The 21,568-nt window shown below is 36.7% G+C and overlaps 1 protein-coding gene across 9 annotated transcripts in view; it reads left to right on the top strand.

Moving 5' to 3' along the window:
* RASAL2 (RAS protein activator like 2) overlaps window positions 1-21,568 on the top strand; it is a 379,294-nt gene that overhangs the window by 256,019 nt on the left and 101,707 nt on the right. Inside the window, exons 1-2 of one of the 9 annotated variants that reach the window (XM_040446675.1) lie at window positions 10,651-10,672; window positions 11,340-11,459. The exons of the other annotated variants lie outside the window; for them this stretch is intronic. Of the exons in view, the coding sequence (XP_040302609.1) occupies window positions 10,666-10,672; window positions 11,340-11,459 (127 nt within the window). The 5' untranslated portion in view covers window positions 10,651-10,665. Of the gene's footprint in view, window positions 1-10,650; window positions 10,673-11,339; window positions 11,460-21,568 lie in introns of those variants that run through there. 9 annotated transcript variants of the gene reach the window in all.

The following is a 21,568-nucleotide window of genomic DNA, read 5'->3' as shown; positions in this document are numbered from 1 at the left end:
GGTATCCAGAAAACAAGCCCAGTATGCTTAAATGCTTCACTGAATGTGACTTAAACAGTGGACTGCCTATCTTGCTTCTGTAAAAGTGTTAAATTGATACGGACTACAGATGGCAAATGTGTTTCAATTTGTATGCTGACTCTGATTAACTCAATAGTAACTGACAGAGTACTGTGTTTAGAAGAATTCTTAAGGCCATACTTCAGTTCTGAAGGCAGGATGCTGTCATCATTCCAGGATATCTGCGAAGGCCACTGAAGTGTGCCCCATATTTATTATCTTTCCAAAATGGGTGCATCCCAGCATAATGCAGAAGGCAGTGCATTGTGGGTGAGAAGAAAATGCGAGCTTTTTTTTATTCCTTTAATTTTTTATCCAAAATAAAAAAAAAATACACTTCACTAACATTTACTACATAGTTATAGTACATGTATTACCCACATATATAACTTATAGATAAATGTACATGTACTAGATGTGTGAGGTTACGTTTTTTATTGATAAAGGTAAACTCTCAGAGAAGTATAGACTGCAAGCTTCTTGAGAACAAGCTGTTTTCTGATTCATCTTTATATTACACAAATTTTGTGTGTTCCACTTTTGTGTGAATAAAGTTTCCAGGTAGATAGATAATATTATAGAAGTTCTGTCATTTAAACTCATTTAAAATCAATTGGAGCACGTTTTATATATCTATTGATTCAACTGTTTTGTTCCAATTTATTATTATGCTAAAGCCCAATTTGTAGCATACTCAAATGCTAACAAAAAAGAAATTAAAATGTTGAGGGTAGTGTTTGTTTTTTCAGGGAGGGATGTTTTCTGGGCAGATTTATGTATGGTGTTTTAACAGTCTAGGTGAGAATAAATGTACTGAAAGTTCTTAATAGTTAGGATTTTTAATGTAAAAATAAATAGGTGTGGGGGCACCTGGGTGATTCAGTCGGTTAAGTGTGCAACTCTTGGTTTTGCTCAGGTCATGATTTCATGGTTCATGGGTTCCCACACGTCGAGCTCTGTGCTGGTGGTGCACAGCCTGCTTAGGATTCTCTCTTCGTCTCTTGGTTCCTCCCCAACTCGTGCACGTGTGCGTGCTCTCTCTCTTTCTCTCTCTCTCTCTTTCAAAATAAACAAACTTAAAAAAAATACATGTGAAGCCATTTGATATTTTTCTTTTGAGTTGCCAAAGTATTTTTGTAGCAACATATACATTCTCCATAATTATTAGTATGCATTAATGACTACTGGCCACCGCATGTCTAAAGTTAAATTTTATCTTAAAACCACCAAGCTTTGTATTTTCTTCTCTAAACGTGTTACATTCTCTGACTTTAAAAACATTACTTAAAATGATGGATAAAAATTGACTTGGTTTGGGGAGCCTGAGTGGCTCATTCAGTTAAACAACCGACTTCGGCTCAGGTCATGATCTCACAGTTCATGAGTTCGAGCCCCACGTTGGGCTCTGTGCTGACAGCTCAGAGCCTGGAGCCTGCTTCGGATTCTGTGTCTCCCTCTCTCTCTGCCCCTCCCCCCATTCATGCTCTGTCTCTCAAAAATAAATAAAGTGTTTAAAATTGTTTTTAAAAATTGACATGGTTTCTCCATTGTAAAATCAGCAATAGCAAATTTGTCAAGCACAGCATTAAACAGCCTCATTAAAATGCCTGTTGGGTCAAATAACCATGTCAAATATCCTGAGCGGGCATGGGAAAATATTTTCATTTATTCATTCGTTTAACAAATAATGAGCCCTTACTGTGTGCCAAGCATTGCACTAATGTTCAGCGAAATCCTTTTGTTAGGAGATATTTGTAAAACACAATCAGGCCATCAGAATCTTTCATTGGTGGAAAGGAATGAAAGAAATTCAAGCTGATCTTTTCATACCTTCACTTTAAAGACTGGGGTGGGAGGGGGGGGCGGTCTGGCCTCCTGATTTTTAGGGATCTTTGGATTTCTACACAATTTATTTAACCTTGTCACAGTATCTTAGATCATTGAGCAAATAAAACAGTTTTCCTTTCCACTTAATGACTGTTCACCTTCACACTTCAAACATCTTTCAAAATATCTAAAAATTTTATAGAAACAGACTCTATTTAGAATGTGTTGGGGCTCCTGGGGGGCTCAGGTGGTTAAGTGTCCGACTTCAGCTCAGGTCATGAACTCACGGTTCCTGGGTTTGAGCCCGGCATTGGGCTCTGTGCTGACAACCCAGGGCCTAGAGCCTGTTTCTGATTCTGTGTCTCCCTCTCTCTCTGCCCCTCCCCCACTCACGCTATGTTTGTCTCTCTCAAAGGTAAATAAACATTAAAAAAAATAGAATGTGGTAGGGATGTCAGCTCTGAAACAGAAATATCTAAGTCTTGGAACCCTACCCCCAACCCTTTACTGGCTGTGTGAACTTTGTTGCTTCTCTAAACCTTTGTTTTCTCAGAAAATGAAGTGTTTAAGAAATCTGATAATCTTTAATTCTAGATAGTCATTCACTTCCCTGAACAGAATTGCCATTAGTCCTTGGCACATTACTTTTGAGCATCTGTTTTATAATTGTTTTACTACCTTACCTTTTTTGTTTGTTTTTACTACTTTACATTTTGATACCCCTTTTCAGTAGAAGACATCAAAGTACCTTGTTATATGTTTTATATAGTCACATAATAGAAATGCCTCTAATAATAATAACCTTATTATTCAATGACTGCACATATCAAAAGTATTGCTTCCTAAATCCAAATGAAAGAAAACTTACCCAAGCTTTGTTAGTTTCTTCAGCTCTAAAATTGTAAGGTAACATGGCAAATGAAAATAATGTGTGAGTGCACGTATTGTTATATAATTTATATGTAAATGGTTGAGATATATATATATATTTGGGATATTATTTAAAGTGTTAAACTGTAAATTTCATTAGATTTAACTCTGTTTCTGTTTCAGTAACGTATCTCCTCACCACAATATAAGGCAAAAACCATAGTTTGGCATTTACTTTAAGCTTTTTTGAGGCAACAGTTGTGCATATCCAAAGGAGTATCAAGATGGAAATGCAATCGATCACTTTACTTGTCCTTCAATTGCCCTTCTTGAAAACTAGTTATTCTTACTTTCAGTCCTTTATCACAATAGTATATTGAATGCTAATAAGTTTAGTAACCCTTCAAAAATTTGATAGACATTATTTTAATATGATATGGACTATAACTTTGAATTACACTTGCAATCAGTACTCGTGATATCTTAGTAACCATTCCTTGAAGACAGTTTATTTTTGAAATAAAGGACTTGGTGTGATACTGAAATAGAATTTATATATGAATTTTGCACATAGAGTGGATTTTGCACAATATTTAATTTTATCCTTAAAAAATCAACCAACATCAGTATTAAATTTCCTAATTTTGATAATTGTTCTGGGGTATATAAGAGAATGTCCTTTGTTTTAGAAAATAGAAACTGAAGCTGTTGGTGGTAAAGAGCATAATGTCTCCAGCTTTCTCAAATGGTTTAAAAAATGCATATTTTTGTGCATGTAAATAATGTAATAATGTAAATAACGTAAAATATTTACATAAATAATAATTGACACAGAGGATAATCAAGCAAAGGTAGCAAAATGTGAACAGATGATGAATCTGGACACAGGTATGTAGGAATTCCTTGTGCTCCTCTTGTACCATTTTTGTAAATTTGAAACCATATCAAAATGTAAAATTACACACCCCTCCCCCCACCAGAATCCATCAACTTTACCAATTTTAGTTATCAGTTTAGGAAAAGATCTATTGTCCTATTTACCTGCCTTTGTTCGTTCCTGAGTATCTAGTATTAATCTTTTCCTGTGTGCAAGAATAGTAGAGCAGGAGAAAAGAGACTGAGTCAGTAGTTTTGGTTTCTTCAAAAAGGGTGGAAATCCCAGAGGAATTAGGAGGAAAACTGGTGCTTGTAAAATTGGAAAATAACTCTCTTCTGCTGTAGCATTTTAAAATTCTTGGTACAGAAAAAGCTGATTATATAATACATCTTATTTGGATATCCTTTTAAACTACAAGGCTTACACAGAAAAAGTTGTACAGGAATGTTTATGGCAGCACTACGGGGATACCTCGTTTTATTGCTTTTCACCTCATTGCAATTCGCAGAGACTGTATTTTTTAACAAATTTAAGGTGTAGGGGCAACCCCTACGTTAAGCAAGCCCATTTTTGTCACTTTCCAATAGCATTTGCTTACTTTGTGTCTCTTGCTACATTTTGTTAATTCTCGAAATATTTCAGCCTTTTTCATTATTATTATGTTTGGTCGGCTGATCTGTGATCAGTGATCTTTGATGTTACTACAGTCATTGTTTTGAGGTGCCACAAACCCACACCCATATAAGACAGCAAACTTAATCGGCGCACCTGGGTGGTTCAGTCGGTTAAGCATCTGACTCTCGATCTCAGCTCTGGTCATGATCTCATGGTTTGTGAGATCCAGTCCCACGTCGGGCTCTGTGCTGACGGTGCAGAGCCTGCTCGGGATTCTCTCTCTCCCCCTCTCTTTCTGTCCCTCCCCTGCTTGTGCATATATGCGCGCTCTCTCTCAAAATACATAAATAAACATTTAAAAGGTATTTAAAAAAACATGGCAAACTTAATGAACGTTGTGTGTGTTCTGACTGCTCTACTAACCCACCATTCCCTCCCTCTCTCCTCTTCGGGCCTCCCTATTTCCTGAGACACAGCAATATTGAAATTAGGCCAATTAATAACCCTGCAGTGACCTCCAAGTGTTCAAGTAAAAAGAAGGGTCACATGTCTCTCACTTTAAATCAAAAGCTAGAAATTATTAAGTATAGTGAGGAAGGCACGTTGAAAGCCAAGACAGGCCCAAAGCTAGGTCTCTTGTACCAGTTAGCCAAGTTGTGAATATAAAGGAAGCGTTCTTGAAGGAAATTAAAAGTACTACTCCAATGAATACACAAATGATAAGAAAGTTGAAACAGCCTTATTGCAAATAGGGAGAACGTTTGAATGCTCTAGATAGAAGATCAAACCAGCCACAACTTTCCCTTAAGCCAAACCTTATCCAGAAGAAGGCCCTGACTCTCCCGGGGAAAATACTATGAAGCTTGTTCAAATGACAACCAAGGATTTAGAATATTACCTAACCTTGTTGATAAAGCAGTGGCAGGATCTGAGAGGATTGACTCCAATTTTCACAAAAGTTCTGTGGGCCAAATGCTATCAAACAGCATCTCATGTTACAGAGAAATTAACATGCAAGAGTCTATTGATGCAGCAAAGCTTGTTATTATTTTAAGAAATTGCCACAGCCACCTCAACCTTCCTCAACCACCACGCTGATCAGTCAGCAGCCGCCAACATTGAGGCAAGACCCTCCACCAGCAAAAGATCACAATACACTGAAAGCTCAGATGATGGCTTGCATTATTTAGCAATAAAATATTTTTAAGTTAAGGTTTATACATTGTTTTTTTAGACTTCATGCCCTTGCACACTTCATAAAGTACAGTGTTCTGTAAACATAACTTTTATATGCAATGGGAAATCAAAAAATTAATCTGACTAGCTTTATTGAGATACTCACTTTATTGCAGTGGTCTGGAGCCAGACCCACAATATATCCGAGGAATGCCTATATTTGTAATACTGTAAAGTAGAAATAACCCAAATGTCCATCGGTGGAATACTAGTTGGCCATTGAAAAGAATGAAGTACTGATACATGCTACAGCATAGATTAAATTAAATTAAATCAAATCAGGTACAGAAGGCCACATAGTATGTGATTTCATGTATAGGAAATGTCTAGAACAGGAAGATTCATAAAGACAAAACTTAGATAAGCAGTTCCTAAGGACTCAGCAGTTGAGAGGAAGGAGAACCGGGTGCTAATGAGAGCCAGGTTTCTTTCTGAGGTGATGAAAATGTTCAGCAATTAAACTGTCGTGATATTTGCACAACTTTGTGACTATATTTTATTTTATTTTATTTTATTTTATTTTATTTTATTTATTTTTTTTTTTAATTTTTTTTTTTCAACGTTTATTTATTTTTGGGACAGAGAGAGACAGAGCATGAATGGGGGAGGGGCAGAGAGAGAGGGAGACACAGAATCGGAAACAGGCTCCAGGCTCTGAGCCATCAGCCCAGAGCCCGACGCGGGGCTCGAACTCACGAACTGCGAGATCGTGACCTGGCTGAAGTCGGACGCTTAACCGACTGCGCCACCCAGGCGCCCCTGTGACTATATTTTAAACTACTTTAAAAGAGTGAATTTTATGGTACGGGACCTCTATTTCAATAAGGCTCATATTTTTTAAAAAGCAAGCCTAACAAATCACTTCTGCTTCATAATGTCTTCCTATCTACTAAGGATAAGAGCCAAAGACCTTGTAACTTCACACGATCTGGCTTCCTGTTTCTTCACAGATCTCATTTTCCTTTTTCTTTCCCCCCTGAGTCAATCCAGTTTCCCTGCAGTGATTTCCTGACGGTTGCCGCTTCCAGATCTTTTTTTTTTTTTTTTTTACTGTTTTTACCCTCTTCCCAAAAACCCAGGAACCCTTTACTCAAAAGTCGGTCTCTCAGAGATACCTTGCCTGGCTACCCTCTAAAATTGTAAAGCTCTCCAACATTACCTACACCCCTTTCTTGCTTTATTCTTATCCTTGGCACTCTTCACCCTAACACAGTATATAGCTTAACCTTTTTCTCTTGTGTATTGTTTTCTCTTCCCCCAAGAATGTAAGCTCTCTGAGGGCAGAGGTTTTGTCTCTTATTCACAACTGTAACCCAAGGCTTAAAACAGTCCTTGGCACATAGTGTCACTGATGCTGTCAAATGAGTGAGTCTGAAAGCTGACAGCTCTAAAAAAGGTAGCTATAACAAAAATCAGGACTGTAAATAATTCAAGAGGGGGCTACATTTTTTATACCCGTTACTCAACTGAAACTTAAGTCTTCTCTAGGACTATGAGATTAAGGAAGTAGGAGGAAAGAAATAACTGGTTTCTAGTGTCTTAAAATAAAATAATAAAGACAATTATACCGTTCTTAAAATGAAAACTTTATTTGACCCAGGCAAATAGTTATTTTATTTATTTTTCAATCATGAAGACCTGCCAGAGATCCACAAATACGTTAGGGAGTCAGAAAAGGTTGACTGAATTGACAGCGTGGGCCTGAATCAGGGGTCAGTAAACCATAGCCCAGGGCCCTTTTTTTTTTTTTTTTTTCTGTATTGTACATAAGGTTGTACTGGCATACAGCCATGCCCATTCATCTACATATTGCCTATGACTGCTTTCTTGCTACAGTGGTGGAATTAAAATAGTTGTGATAGAGACTATATGGCCCCCAAACATGAAATATTTACTAGCCGACCCTCTACAGGAAACCTTTGCTGGCCCTTCGATAGATCAGCCCTGGTAGGGTGTATAATAGTATGGTAGGGAATTTGGCCAAACATCCAGACATTCAAATTTCGTTTGCATCCCTACCTATTACCTTAGACAAAGGTCGGTAGGTAGACAAGTTTCCTGATCTATGGTTTTCTCATCGGTGAAATGAAGATAATACCTATCCCACCTGGTTGTTGTTTAAGAATTTCAAATGAGATATTGTATGTAGAGCACTTAATGAAGTGCCTAAAAACGCCGTATTAGTAGTTGCAGCCCAGTAAGCCACACACACACACACACACACACACACACACACACACACACACGTATCACATACACGCATTTACAAGGAAATGTAAATGCCCTCAAATAGAAATGCCTAGTCACCAAGCATTTTCCATAAGCTTTCAGTATTTTTTGGAAAATAACGAATGAAATAAAAACAAATGTCAATAGTAAGTACATGCTTACACTTACTACATGTGAAGAACACAGTAACCACCAAGATCTTTGTGATTGGTTCATTTGTTGAGAAGATTATTGTCAAGCATTATTTCTAACAGCCCTACTCACAGTATTTTGGTGCCTTGACTCATATTTTAACAAAGTGTACAGCCCACCATAGAATGTTTACATCTTGAAGTAAGTTTTATTGCTTTATTTTTAAGGAAATTTTTATGTAAGCAGGTCTAATTCATGCTATGCTCTGGCTATAAACAAGGAAAAACAATTCGGTGCCTTTTATATTATGAGAAAATTTCAATCTAGAGCTTTTCCTTGGGGTGCCTCATTTGCTAACTCTCTGTTTAGAGAAGGCAAGTTTCTCGTACCGGATCATATTGGTGATATCTTTGTGCCTATACTGACTTTTCTTCGGTATAATACATAAAATAAAAGATTCATTTTTTTCTTTTACCACGTTTTATTTTTGGTTGTTGATTTGGAGACTGGTGGTGTAGATCCTTTTATCAGGAATACATGGAATTCTTTAGTACTTTGGTACGTAGAATCACAATTTCACTTTCACTAGTAAGTCATTCAATAAACATTTATGAATTATCCACTGTGTGCTAGACATTAAAGCATTTTGTTTAGATTACTAGAGCACAGTTTTCGCCTTTAAAATGCACAAGGCGTAGTGGAAGAAATCACTATGTAGACAGATAATTTCAATAAAGTAATAGGAGCAATAACAATGAAAGTATGGGTAAGAAAGCTATTAACTCTGCCTTAAGGTGTCAGGAAAGACCCGGAGATGTAATATTTGAACTGAGTCCTAATGGATCAGTTCAATATAGTCGGGTTTACATGGTAGAAAGAATGATACCTCACTGGAGGTACCAAAGTCAATCAACAAAGATGTTTGAGCACCTACTGTGTGCCAGGTAGTGCTCTAGAGAGTGGGGGTATACCAACGAACAAAACAGATGAATTGTGATTACTTTGCTTTGGAACATGCAAAGACTTGGAAGCGAGGTAGATAGCACAGCATAGCTAAGTCAAGGAGAGTGTGGGGGAGCCGCTACCAGGAAAGAAGCAGGAGTCACATCACACCAAGTTGTTTGAACTTGATGCTCTAGGCCAATGGTTTCACCTTGGGAGCTCCAGATATTCTGGCGTGTCCTAAAGTTCTTACAAAGGGATTATCAATTCATGCTTAAATACTAAGCAAGCATAGACTGTGGATTTTGAGAAAATGTTTTTTATCCATATTTGTCAATATTTTTCAATTTTATGTAGTTATTTTGAGTAACAAAGTATGGATTTATTTAAATATATTTTTAATGTTTATTCATTTTTGAGGGACAGTGCATGAGTGGGGGGAGGGACAGAGAGAGAGGGAAACACAGAATATGAAGCAGGCTCCAGGCTCTGAGCTGTCAGCACAGAGCCGGACGTGGGGATCGAACCCACTAACCATGAGATCACGACCTGAGGTGAAGTTGGACGCTGAACCAACTGAGCCACCCAGGCGCCCCTAGATTTTCTATCTCCTTAGTTGGTACTATTGCTATAACTACTTTTAAGTAACTCTCTGTCAAAATGACTAATTTTAAAAAGAGATCCTGGCTCATGCTCTGTCTCTTTCTGTGTCAAAAATAAACATTAACAAAGGAAAAAGGAGGCACCTGGGTGGCTCAGTAGGTTAAGAGTCAGACTTCAGCTCAGGTCATGATCTCACAGTTGGTGAGTTCGAGCCCTGCATTGGGCTCTGTGCTGACAGCTCAGAGCCTGGAGCCTGCTTCGGATTCTGTGTCTCCCTCTCTCTCTGCCCATTCCCTGCTCACGATCTGTCTGTCTGTCTGCCTATCTCTCTCTCTCAAAAGTAAATGAACATTAAAAAATTAAAAAAAAGAAAAGAGATCCTAAAATACTCAGCCTGATATTTCCTGCCAATCTTGAAGCTATTAAAACTTTTAGAGCAGCTAAACAAAACTTCAGTAAATAAGTGAACTCCTTCTAAGTGCCAGGCACTACTTTAGCCACTGGGTTTATAAAGGTTAATATATAAAACAAGAATCTTACCGAGTTGACTAGAGTCCAGATGAAGAATAATGAAGTCAACATGGAGAGGAGAGTCTGGATTCAGGATATACTGAGATAGTAACTCTTAAGCAGTGAGATTTCTCTCACTGAAGGCAGACTGCTAGAACAGAAAGAAAATAGATTATTGGGAACAGAGCTAATATTTTACTAATGCAGGGGAAGACTCTTAGCTTTTTAAGAGTGTTGTTTTCTCATAGCTCTCCTGATCAATCTACAGAAAACCGGGATATTAGTGATTTATGGGTCTCTGAAAATATCTCTACTGCTTGATTTTTCTCTGCGTATTAATAAGGTGTAAGCCTGTGAACTGACCTTAAATCCAAGCATGTAAGTATGTAACGTAAATCATATTTAAAAATCCATCTGTTTCGGACTCCTTCACAATGACAGTATGACAGGAGTTGAAGGACAGTCGTTTGCTACATTGATGGGTCTCTGAACCTATAGCCCAACAAGCTTACTTCTCTGACTTCTTTCTTTCAGATTTCAGCCTTCTTTCCTATTCTCCCTCTCCCCCGCCCCCCCCCCCCCCCGTGCTCTCCACCCCTCTTTTCTTTCTCGCTAAGAAAGACAGAGCTATTGACTAGAAGCCCAGAGTTGCCCCCAAGTTCCGACCACCGGCTCGAATTCTTATGAAGTGGACTTGTAATATCCTTAATGTTGCTGTTGGCAGTCAGTTACAGATTCCATTATTGTCGATCAATGCCGTCGCCATGCGAGGTGGGGGGAGGAACGGAGGAGGAGGAGAAGAAAGGAGGGATGAGAGCTTCCTATTCACAGATTTATCAACCTGCCTTTGCTCGCAGGAAATCTTCGCAAAGGGGGCTGAGATGCTGTTGAAATAGCTAAAGCAGGAAGGGGTTAGGGGGCTGCCGTTCTCTCTGGTTGACTGAAAGGAAATTTGAAAACCTTTCTTCTCGGAACAAAACAAAATGCTGAATTTGTTCTTTTGCCTTTGTTTTTGTTTGATGATATGCTTTACTTAACTGATTAGCTATTGTGCTGTCTGGTTATCTAAGCTGCTTCAGTGTAGGAACCTGTTTCTTTTCCTTTGAGTGTCTTTATTCTTTATTTTCCTTTGCTTTCTCCTGTCATGAAACACAAATCATTATTCAATTTTATCCTGGCTTCTCTTTCAGGCTAAAGCTTAACACTAAGAGACAGAAGGACAAATCTCCCTTCCCTTCTCTTCTGTCACCCTCTTTTAACCCTCTCTATTTCCTTCCCCCTCCCCCCCATTGTATTAGATTGATGTCACAGAGACAGAATTCAGAGTGGAGGGAGGATCACATTTGCTCTTTCATCATTACAGCCTAGCCAGCAATTTAAGTGTTGGACCCCCAAGAATTCAGTCTTTGTATCTTTCTTTTCCCACTCCATCATTCAGTAATTGTGCTCTGTATGGAAAAGTTTTCTGGCTGGAGAATGAGTCTCCTTTCCCCCGGTGATGTGGCCGAGTGGTTGGATAGTAGCACCGAAGAGGAGAAGAGCCTTCTGTCATTTCTGGGTACGGTAGGGCTCCGCTTGTTCTTTTAACCGTTTGTTGTCTGAACTTCTCTTACTTTGGGGAGTAAGACCCCAGATTTTCTAAAATCCACTTCTGTATATTTTAAAGGGGGTAGGAATTAAAAGGGTATGTTTAAGTTGTTTGCTGTTCAAGGTTTGCTGATGTTTGTAGAAAGAATGTCACCAACATTGCCTATGAGAAATAGCAGACAGTTTGCTTTGCTTTAACAAAGAGTGCTAGCTCCGTGCAAAGCTTACTGTGTCATCCGGTCAGCTGTTCGTGGTATTTAGACAACTTCTACTAGCCAAAATATGTTATTGTTTTACTATACCTCTCAGTACAGTGATGCTGAGGCTTGCCTTGGGAGAGTGGCAGTGGGCTTTGTGTGCAAGAAAAGCCAACATATGGATTGAGAAGTAGCTTTTATGCAAGGTGTGAAATACTTGTAATGTTCATATATCAGATTTCTACTGAGTATATAAAATACAGCTATTACTTAAACTTCCCATTTATGGATGCTTTCTAATAAATTTCTAAGTAAGGCAATTATTGATCGTGGAATTATTGATACCATAAACAAATTCATAAAGTTAGGTTATAAATCCAATTGTGTCATCAGTGTAATAGGAGAGCTTGATACTTACACAAATCCTACTTGTGAATACTTTTGTTAGATTAATAATTGCCTTCAACTTTATCTGTTTTTCTATACCTTTGATTTGTCTCATATATTTTACTAAATATAAATATACCTTTATTATAAGTGGACAAAATTTATGGTTTTCTGATCTGTGCCTCATGAGTGTTGCTTATGACCTTAGGAATAGTCTTCTGCCATTCCAAAAGATATCTCTATCTTTTAAAAAAATTTTTTTATTGTATTTAGTATAAGTTTCTGTTTTATTTAATTCAATTATGTTGTCAATCTTAACATTCTATAAGTGATTTCTTTTTTTTCATGAGGTTTAGATGTAAAGAGTCATCCTGATCAGATCTTTCCTAATTCTATAAAGACTCAGATATATATATATATATATATATATATATATATATATATATATATTTCGATATTAATCCTACTCTTACTTTGTTTATCACAGCCTTACTTGTCTTGGGTATTTGGGTGACTTTAAGAAATATGTGTACCTCCTAACTCCTCAATTCTCTGAAGCCTGTCCTATTCTACCTGCTTCCCATTCCCCACCCGTCCACATACCTAGAGAAACATCAGTGAAGAAAAGCAAACACAAATAACCCTGAGTAAAACCAACCACTTAGACCCTACTGCATCATGGGAAAGGAAGGTATAGTCAACACTAAACATCTTTCCTTTGCTCTTGAATGATATTTTTCTGTATTCTAATTAACCTCAAGATTAATTTATTTTCTTTTTTGGCCATTACTCCTCTATACCTAAAAAGAATTTAATCAAATAAATAGAGTTGGGCAATTAAAAGGGACTACAGTGTATCTCCCCGCCTGCCCCCACTCCCGTCCTCTGTTTAGGAGAGTTAATGAATTATACTCTTTTTTTCACAAGTGGAGGTGATAAAGACAAAGGATGTTAGAACACACTTAGAAGAAACATGCCAATTCTTGCAAACTGTCCACCTAATGGAAGGAAACCTTAGCATTCATAATAGACAAGACACAGATAAATCAGTCTTGATTCTGCTCAAGGGCTACAACAAGTTTAGTTGTTGAGAGAGTAGATAGCTATGTACCCCTGCTCCACTGCCCTGTGGAGCAGTGAGCCCTGCTGTGGCGGCAGTGAGCCCTGGATGTCAGCACGTCTTATTTGGGAGATTGAATCTCTCTCCTGACCATGGGTAGCAAACACCTCCATCTGTGGGTAAATGGGAATTTACTAAATTCTTCCAGAGGAACTAGGAGGAAAGCTATCTCAGATACAACTTGTAATAGCTTGAGGATTAAGCAAAGCTCTTGTGATATCATTTGCTACTGTAGTTACCATGAACTAGAACATGCTTTTCCCAGTGAAGACGCCAAGAGAACAATGAGAAACCCAAATCTACTTTATGATGAATCTAGAATTAATGGAACCAAAAGAGTCGTTGTGTCAGAGAACCTGTCAAACTATGGTTTCTTTCCCTAAGGAATTTCAGGCAGGTTTCTCTCTAGGAGAGAAGATGAAAGAACTTTGTATTGGTTAGACTTTACTACTTCACTTTTGAACAGAAGCCACTTAACTGATGTTCAGGCCTTCCTATTGATTTAGTGCAGTGCTGGTTTGATGAAGCTTCATAAAATTGCCGTGCATTATTCTATTCAAAAGCCTTCCATGGCTCTCTCCTCACCTATCAGATGAAGTCAAAACACTGTAATCTGGAACTTATTCTGGCCCTTCTATCTGGCGTTCCGGTATTCCTTTGGGGAGGGGCCAGGGGGACTTTCATTCCACCAAATTGATTAACTTCCTATATCTCAGGCAAATGCTGCCCTTTCCTACCTTTGCACTTGCTGTTTCTCTCATCGGCAGTGTCCCTTCATCCAAACTGAAATTTCCGTAACTCTGTCCGTGCTTCAGATCTGACTCATGAACAAGATCCTGTGCTAGGTACTGTGGCTGGATACGAAGAAGTGTACGATAAACCTGCTTGCGAGAAACATAGAATTTGGGGAGAAAACATGAACTGTGTACAATTAAGGGAGAAAGATTTAATGATAATTCAAGACAACAACGGAGAAAATAAAATAAAGCAGTACCTGATTATGAAATGATTTATCTTAGCAAAAATTGCCTTGGGGATTTGAAGAAGGGAGACATCATTTTCAATTAGAAACCCTGAAAATTGCTTTACAGAGATAGGATTTAATCTGAATCTGAAAGCATAGAGTAGGTTTTTATAGAAATGGAGTTTTCTGTATGAAAGGAGTGTCATGAGGAATATTAAATTATGTTCACATCTAATGAACAAACTGATTTGAAAGGAACGGGAAGTTCATGTACATTAGCAATGAGAGATAATACTTGAAGGATGTGTGGTGGATCACTGGGTAGGACCTTTCCTGACAATCTAATGAGTAACAATTTTATCCTGAAAGTAGTTGGGAAGAATTAAGGATTAATGAGGAAGAAAAAAATGTGACCAAAATAGTTTCTTAGAAAGACATATGTGGAAGTGTCTTGTAGGGGGATGAGACCGGAAGCAGTTACACCTGTTTGAAAGCTATCAGAGAAGTCCAGATACGAAATAAGCGCCTCTATTTTAACACTTAATGCCCTATAATTAGTAATTAGTGCTTGGCTTATTTGTTGTTAAAACTAGATGTGAATGCCTCCACAGCAGGAGCCCAACCCTCTGTCTTTTCCACCCCCAGCACACTCCAGGTCCAGATAAATATTTGTACAGCTAATATGAATAAGATGAAAAGATGGAGAGATTACAAACAATCTATCAACAGAGTTGCTGACAGACTGGAGGAATGGGGAGCAAAATAAATCGAAGACTTTTTGAATTTAGGAAGATGGTGGTAATATTAACAGAAATAGAAATGTTGGGAAAGGGAGCCAGATTTTGAGGACAGAAGATGAGTTCTGTTTAGCTATATTGACTTTGAGGTGACTAGTACGCACTCAGAAGTACAGTTCTTGGAAATGAAGTCACAGGTGGAGAGCAACATTTGGGACCCATCTAGAGAAGACAGATAGTTGAAGCTCTAAGCATCTGTAAGTGATCTACTATCAACAAACTGTCAAGAAAAAACAGAGGTCAGGGACTGAAGCTTGAAGAACACCAGTAGTGGGGCGGGGGGTGGGTAGAGAGGAAGAGGCCATACAGAGAGCATGATCCTAATGGCAGGAGGAAAGCCTGGACGGTGTGTATTATAAGTACTAAGACTGAAGAAGGTCAACTATGTTAGTGGTTACAGAAGACAAAAAAGACCACTGGATTTGGTAATGAGACTTTTGATTAATAACTTGTGAAATTGTCAGTTCTGTTTCATTCGTTAGAACTGAGGGAAAAGAAGCCAGATTTTATAATATAGAGAAATACAGCAGATGATGAGACAGTGAAAGCCATAGGTTCCATCTCTTGCCTGGAAAAATATGAGACTAATAAAAAGGAAAAGTACCTTTTTAAAAACTGGAGAGACTTGTACATATATACATATATTTGGTATAGGAAAGAGCAAGATATTAAGCCGGTAAGAGAGGAGACTAACTGAGGGAACAAGATCCTTTATGAGTTTGAGGGTGAGTGTGGGATTAAGGGCACAGGATTAACCTTTTGAGAGGAGAAACTCCTACAGGAATCAAAGATGCTTGTAGAGATTTAGTAGTGGAAAGTAGAGAAGATGAGGGAGGTAACTGCTAGTGTATTAATTTTATGGCATTTAACTTACTCAGTCTTAGATTGTAGTTAGTTATTTGTGTACCCACCTAGCACTCCCGTTTCTGCATAGTAGGGTCCTTCACTTAATATCTTGGCGTCTTCCAGAATAGCACTGAAGAGGTGCTTAATAAATACTTGTTTTGAATGAATGAGTGAATGAATGCTCTTTTGATACCCAAAAGTTTGAGATTCAGCCATTTTCACAATTAGCCAACTCATTCTGTCAGAACTATCCTTTCCCTACTTTTCTCCACTGTTCTCTATTCTCATATCTGCAAGCACCATTTAAGGTACATTGGTAGCATTTGCAATTATTATTCAGTAGGTTGTAATTGTGTTTTCCAAATTCTAGAATAAGAAGCAAAATACTCAAATACTCTGTACTACTTTACGTGTTCTAAACTGAATTTAAGTGATTTTTTTTTCATTAAGTGAAGTTAAGTGATAGAATAATTCTATAAAAGAAGAATATCATTTTGATAAAACGTAAACATTTTCATGTTTCTAAGTGATTCTATTGACTATGGTTAACTATTTCATGTTGGTAACTTATAACTAAGATTACACCTAACATCAAGGAGAAAGTATATTCAATTCTAGCAAAATGGCAGACACCTTGAAAAATAATACAGAAACAACTAGAAATGTCACATTAATGAAACAAATGTTTTTAAGCTAAATGGTTGAACTCCATTCTTAGGAAGGAAAGGAAATCCCTTGGAAGAGAAAAAAGAAAACTAAAAATACAAGTGGTAAATTGTCCTGGGGGCATTTGCCAGTCTTAGAATCCCAGAATGTTAAGAGTTAAGAGCCACAAGATAGGAGATGGGCCTAGGGTCCAAATGAAGTGAGGAATTAGAACTGAAAGCCTCAGGACTCCTGGCTGGCTCAGTCTGAGGAGTATGCAACTCTTGATCTCAGAGTTGTGAGTTCAAGCCCCACACTGGGTATGGAGATTGCTTAAATAAATAAGACTTTTAAGCTTATTTATTTTAAGCTTAAATAAATAAGACTTAAAAAAAAAAAAGATTAGAAATACTCATACCATTGTTCCCTATAGGACTGGATCCCTTGATGACTGAAAATAAGAGAAAAATTTGCTCATTGGCAAAAACTGACAAATCGTTTTTATCTTAGACTGGATTAGTCAGGGAGAGAAGATAAAAATCCCATGAGAATTTATAACTACAGTTCTGATAAGGTAAAACTAAAATAGTGGACGACAAAAATATGTCAGATAGAAAGGGGGTAATTGGAACTGAAGTTTTTTAAGATCATTGAATTATTCAAGAAAAGGATAGAAATCAAGATTGGCATTAGGCTTTAAGTACATGTGTTGAAATGTTAAGGACAGCTATTTAAAAAATGGAAATAAAGTGCATGATTTCAAAAGCAGTAGAAAAGAAAATGAATTTTTAATCTTTGACCAAGGATTTTTAAACCTTGGTCTGACCAGACCAAAAATCAGAAAAAAAGCATTAAAAAAAAAAAGGTGAGAAGAAAACACAGTAAGATGGTGGGGAGCCTGGGTGGGTCAGTCAGTGAAGCATCTGATTCTTGATTTCAGCTCAGGTCATGATCTCATGGAATCCATGAATCTCATGGATTCAAGCCCCATGTCAGGCTCAGCACTGACAGTGCAGAGCTTGCTTGGGATTCTCTTTCTCCCTCCCTCTCCTCCTCCCCCTGTCTCTCTCCCTCTCCCTCTCCCTCTCCCTCTCTCTCTCTCTCTCTCTCTCTGTCCTCCAAAACAAATAACTAAACATTTAAAACAAAAACACAGATGGTAAAAATAAAATCCAACTATATCAGAAAACACAATGTTAATTGCCAGACTCAGTATCTTTTTTAGTGTTGTGAATGAGAAAGACATAAAGATCCAGGAAGATTAAAAGTAAAAGGTTTGGGAAGATATCTTTGGCAAATAAAAGAAAGCTAGCACAGCCATGAAAATGAGATGAAATCGAACTTTTTGTCAAAACCATTATTAGGAATAAAGGAGGTTACTACATAATGATAAAATATAGAAATTATTAGAAAGATATAACAATCTTACATGCACCCAATAACAGTCTCAATTTATAAGGCAAAAATTGACAGAAATATAAGGAGATTAATCTACAGTCTTATCTATAAAAATTAGTAAAGCTATAGAAGACATCAAAAACATAATAAACTTGGGGCACCTGGGTGGCTCAGTCGGTTAAGCGTCCAACTTTGGCTCAGGTCACGATCTCACAGTTCGTGAGTTTGAGCCCCGCGTCGGGCTCTGTGCTGACAGCTCAGAGCCTGGAGCCTGCTTCACATTCTGTGTCTCCCTCTCTCTCTGCCCCTTCCCAGCTCATGCTGTGTCTCTGTTTGTCTCAAAAATAAATAAACATTTAAAAAAAACATAATAAACTTAAGTTAGTGGACATATATAAAATCCTGAATCCAACAATTATATAGTCTTATCATACACATATGGAATCTTCATGAAAACTGTCCATAGACTGGACCATAAATAAATCTCAACAAATTTCAAAGTCTTTATATCACACAGAATGCCTTCTCTTGATCCTGGTTGAACTAAGATAGAAATTAGTAACAAAAATTTACTTTAAAAATCTTTGCTTTGGAAACTTTTAAAGTTACTTTTCTATGACTCTTTTGTCAATGAAGAAATAATAATGAAAATTGTAAAATGGTTAGAAGTGAACATCCTGAAAATGGTACATATCAAAACCTGTAGGATACTGTGAAATAATTATTAAGTGAAATTTACAGACTTAACTTTTTATATTGAGAAAGGCTGAAAACTAATGAGCTAATTAACCATTTGTCTCAACAAGTTAGAAATTATATATATATATATATATGTATATGTATATATACACACACACACACACACACACACACACACATATATATATATATCTATATCTCCAAAGAAAGTTTAGGGAGAGAAATGATGAAAATAATAGCACATGATAATGAAATGGAAGACAGAAATAAACATCATAGAATCAATAAAGCCAAGAGTTGTTTTATTAAAAAGTTCAATGAAAATAGATAAAACTGTCAAGATTTGATCAAGACAAAGAGAAAGCACAAAGAAACAATGTTACAAATTTAAAAAGAGGGGTGCATGGGTGACTTGTTGGTTAAATGTCTGACTCTTGATTTTTGGCTGAGGTCATGATTTCACAGTTCATGCATTTGAGCCCCATGTCGGGCTCAGTGCTGGCAGTGTGGAGCCTACTTGGGATATTCTCTCTCTCTCTCTCTCCCTCTCCCTCTCCCTCTCCCCCCCCTCATTAAATAAATAAACTTAAGAAATGAAAAATGAAACACTGTTAACAGAAAATCAGAGACTTGAAAAATAGGAAGGAATCTATCATGAACAACTTTATGATATTTGAAAATTTAGAGATATTGGGCATTTAAAGAAAGATGAAATTTTTTAAAATTGACTATAGAAGAAACAGAAAATATAAGTAGGCTTGCAACTTATAACCATGAAAGAAATTGAATCAGTATCTTAAAATTATCACCAATTGTGGTTTGATTTCTTGTGTAGCTTGACTTCCGAAAAAGAGTAATTGCTGGATTACACTTACATTAATATTTTCAATCAGTGACAATTCAGTTTTTCATCATAAATGAATTAATTGATATTCTGGTATCTAAATTGAAGAAGAAACTAAAAATCCTAGGAGCCCTGCTAAACCCTAAACGTGGCAGTTGAATCCCTATTGAGTCCCACAGGTGGTCAAGGTTCCCTTTGTGTTTAACTCTTACATCCTTTATTTAGAGGATTTCCTTAGAGAAAGAAAAAAAAAAGTTCTTTCAAAATTTTCCTGATGGAGATGTACAAATAAAAAATTTAAGAAAATCAAGCTGAACAGATATCTAAAGAAAATGGAAATGAATAAGAAATCAAGATTTAAACCTTATTATGTTTAAATGTGCTTCTTAAGGAAACCTGGAGATATGTGAATTTTCAAAAAGAATGATTCCTAGGAAACATCTCAAAACTTTTAAGCCTAAGCTCTCATGTAGTTTATTTATCAAAATCTCAATTATAGCTGAAGATTCAAATTAATATACTGTACATAAAAAGACAGTGACTCTTAAACTTGACTATATGGTTCACTTTAATTCCATATGTGAATTAAAATAACTAGAAAACTGATTAATAATTTTACTATATATTAAGTTGAACCATATGACTTTGTATATGAAATAATATTTTACCACTTTAACATACATAAAAGGGCAATTCTATATCATATGTTTATTAAATGTTTATTAAAGGAGAATATGTTTATTAAGGAGAAAAAAAAGGTTGTCAGACTATACTGAACTATTTTTTAGTTGTTCAAATTTATTTGTTACTAATTATTATCTTTTATTTTGTTTTAGTACTCCTTGCAGACAAGCAAAATTTAGTGTAAATGGTTTATGAGAACATTGCATATTTAAAATTGAGAGAATTCTATTTACTAAAATTTGTTTTGTTTAAAAATTGAGGCAAGATCACTATTACTCAAATCTTAAATTATTTAAACCTCGTTCAAGACATCACTTGCAGAATACTGTATTGGGCAGGAATGTAGTTTGGTACCTGAAACTAAAGAACATATGATCAAGTAATATGAACTTCTACAAATGTATTAATTGGAAATCCAAGAAATGTCAATAATTAGAACTGGTTTTGTGAAAGTAGTTGAACTGACATTGGTATTGAAGGTCACCTAAGATTTGGCAGATAGGTGAAAACCATTAGCAAAATCAGACATAGGGAATGAATACGACCAGTTTGAGATCAAAGATCATCTGTCTAAGGCAATTTGTTGGAAGGTGCTGGCAGAAAAGAGGGACTGTGAAAGGTGACGCCAGGTGGTTTTTTTCAACCTATCTTAAGATCTCTAGGAAGGCAATTACATCAAGAAAGTAATGTTTTAGGGAAACTAATCTGGTAATGGCGAGCAGGATAGCTTTCAGCAGAAAAAGACAGGAGTCAGTGAGATCAGTTAGGAGAGTCCTGCCATGATCTGCATGAGAAGATAAAAAGTCCAAGACCAGGGTGATAGATGGTAGTGGAAATAAAATGGACAAAATGAAGCCAACAGACATTTTGAAAAGAGATTTGACAACGTTGGTGGCAGATGGGGATACAAATCAACATCATAGGCTTCTCCGTCTTCTGATACCTTCACTAAGAATTGATATCCAATGTAAACATTTTTTTTGTACAGTGCTATATGCATATTTGGCCCTTAGTACATGAATAAGTTCTCATCTGTGTATTAGAGGCCAAATATTTGTGTTTTCAGTACTTCAGTACTTTCTATTAATGCCTGTTTTTGGAACAAAACCCAAACTAGTCTTAAAAGTCCCAGGCATAATCAAGGACCAAATCTTTTTAGGTTTTTAAAGGTGAATACTGAAATCGTGGTATGAATAAATCAAAGATTTTACCCACAATTATTTATGAAAAATACTAATAGTGAGAACATATTAAGTCAGTTATAGAAAAAGTTTACAGTTCTTACATCTCTGTAAGTTAGAAGACAGTGTCTTCCAGAGTTGAACATAAAATATTATTCACCAAAATGAAGTTGTGAGATTAAGTTTTACCAATAACTCGATCGAAATGCTCAAAAACATCATTTTATGCTGAACAATGTTTTCTTAAAGATTATTCTTTGTAAAGCCTAAGATCTTCATGCTATTTATCTATTTTTGTCTCATAGAATTGGCCTGAGT

Source organism: Herpailurus yagouaroundi, unplaced genomic scaffold (assembly GCF_014898765.1).
Source record: "Herpailurus yagouaroundi ecotype Mexico unplaced genomic scaffold, PumYag 195, whole genome shotgun sequence".
Classification (NCBI taxonomy): Eukaryota; Metazoa; Chordata; class Mammalia; order Carnivora; family Felidae; genus Herpailurus; species Herpailurus yagouaroundi.
The sequence above is the reverse complement of the archived record's forward strand: the minus strand, read 5'-3'. Positions and strand labels throughout refer to the sequence as shown.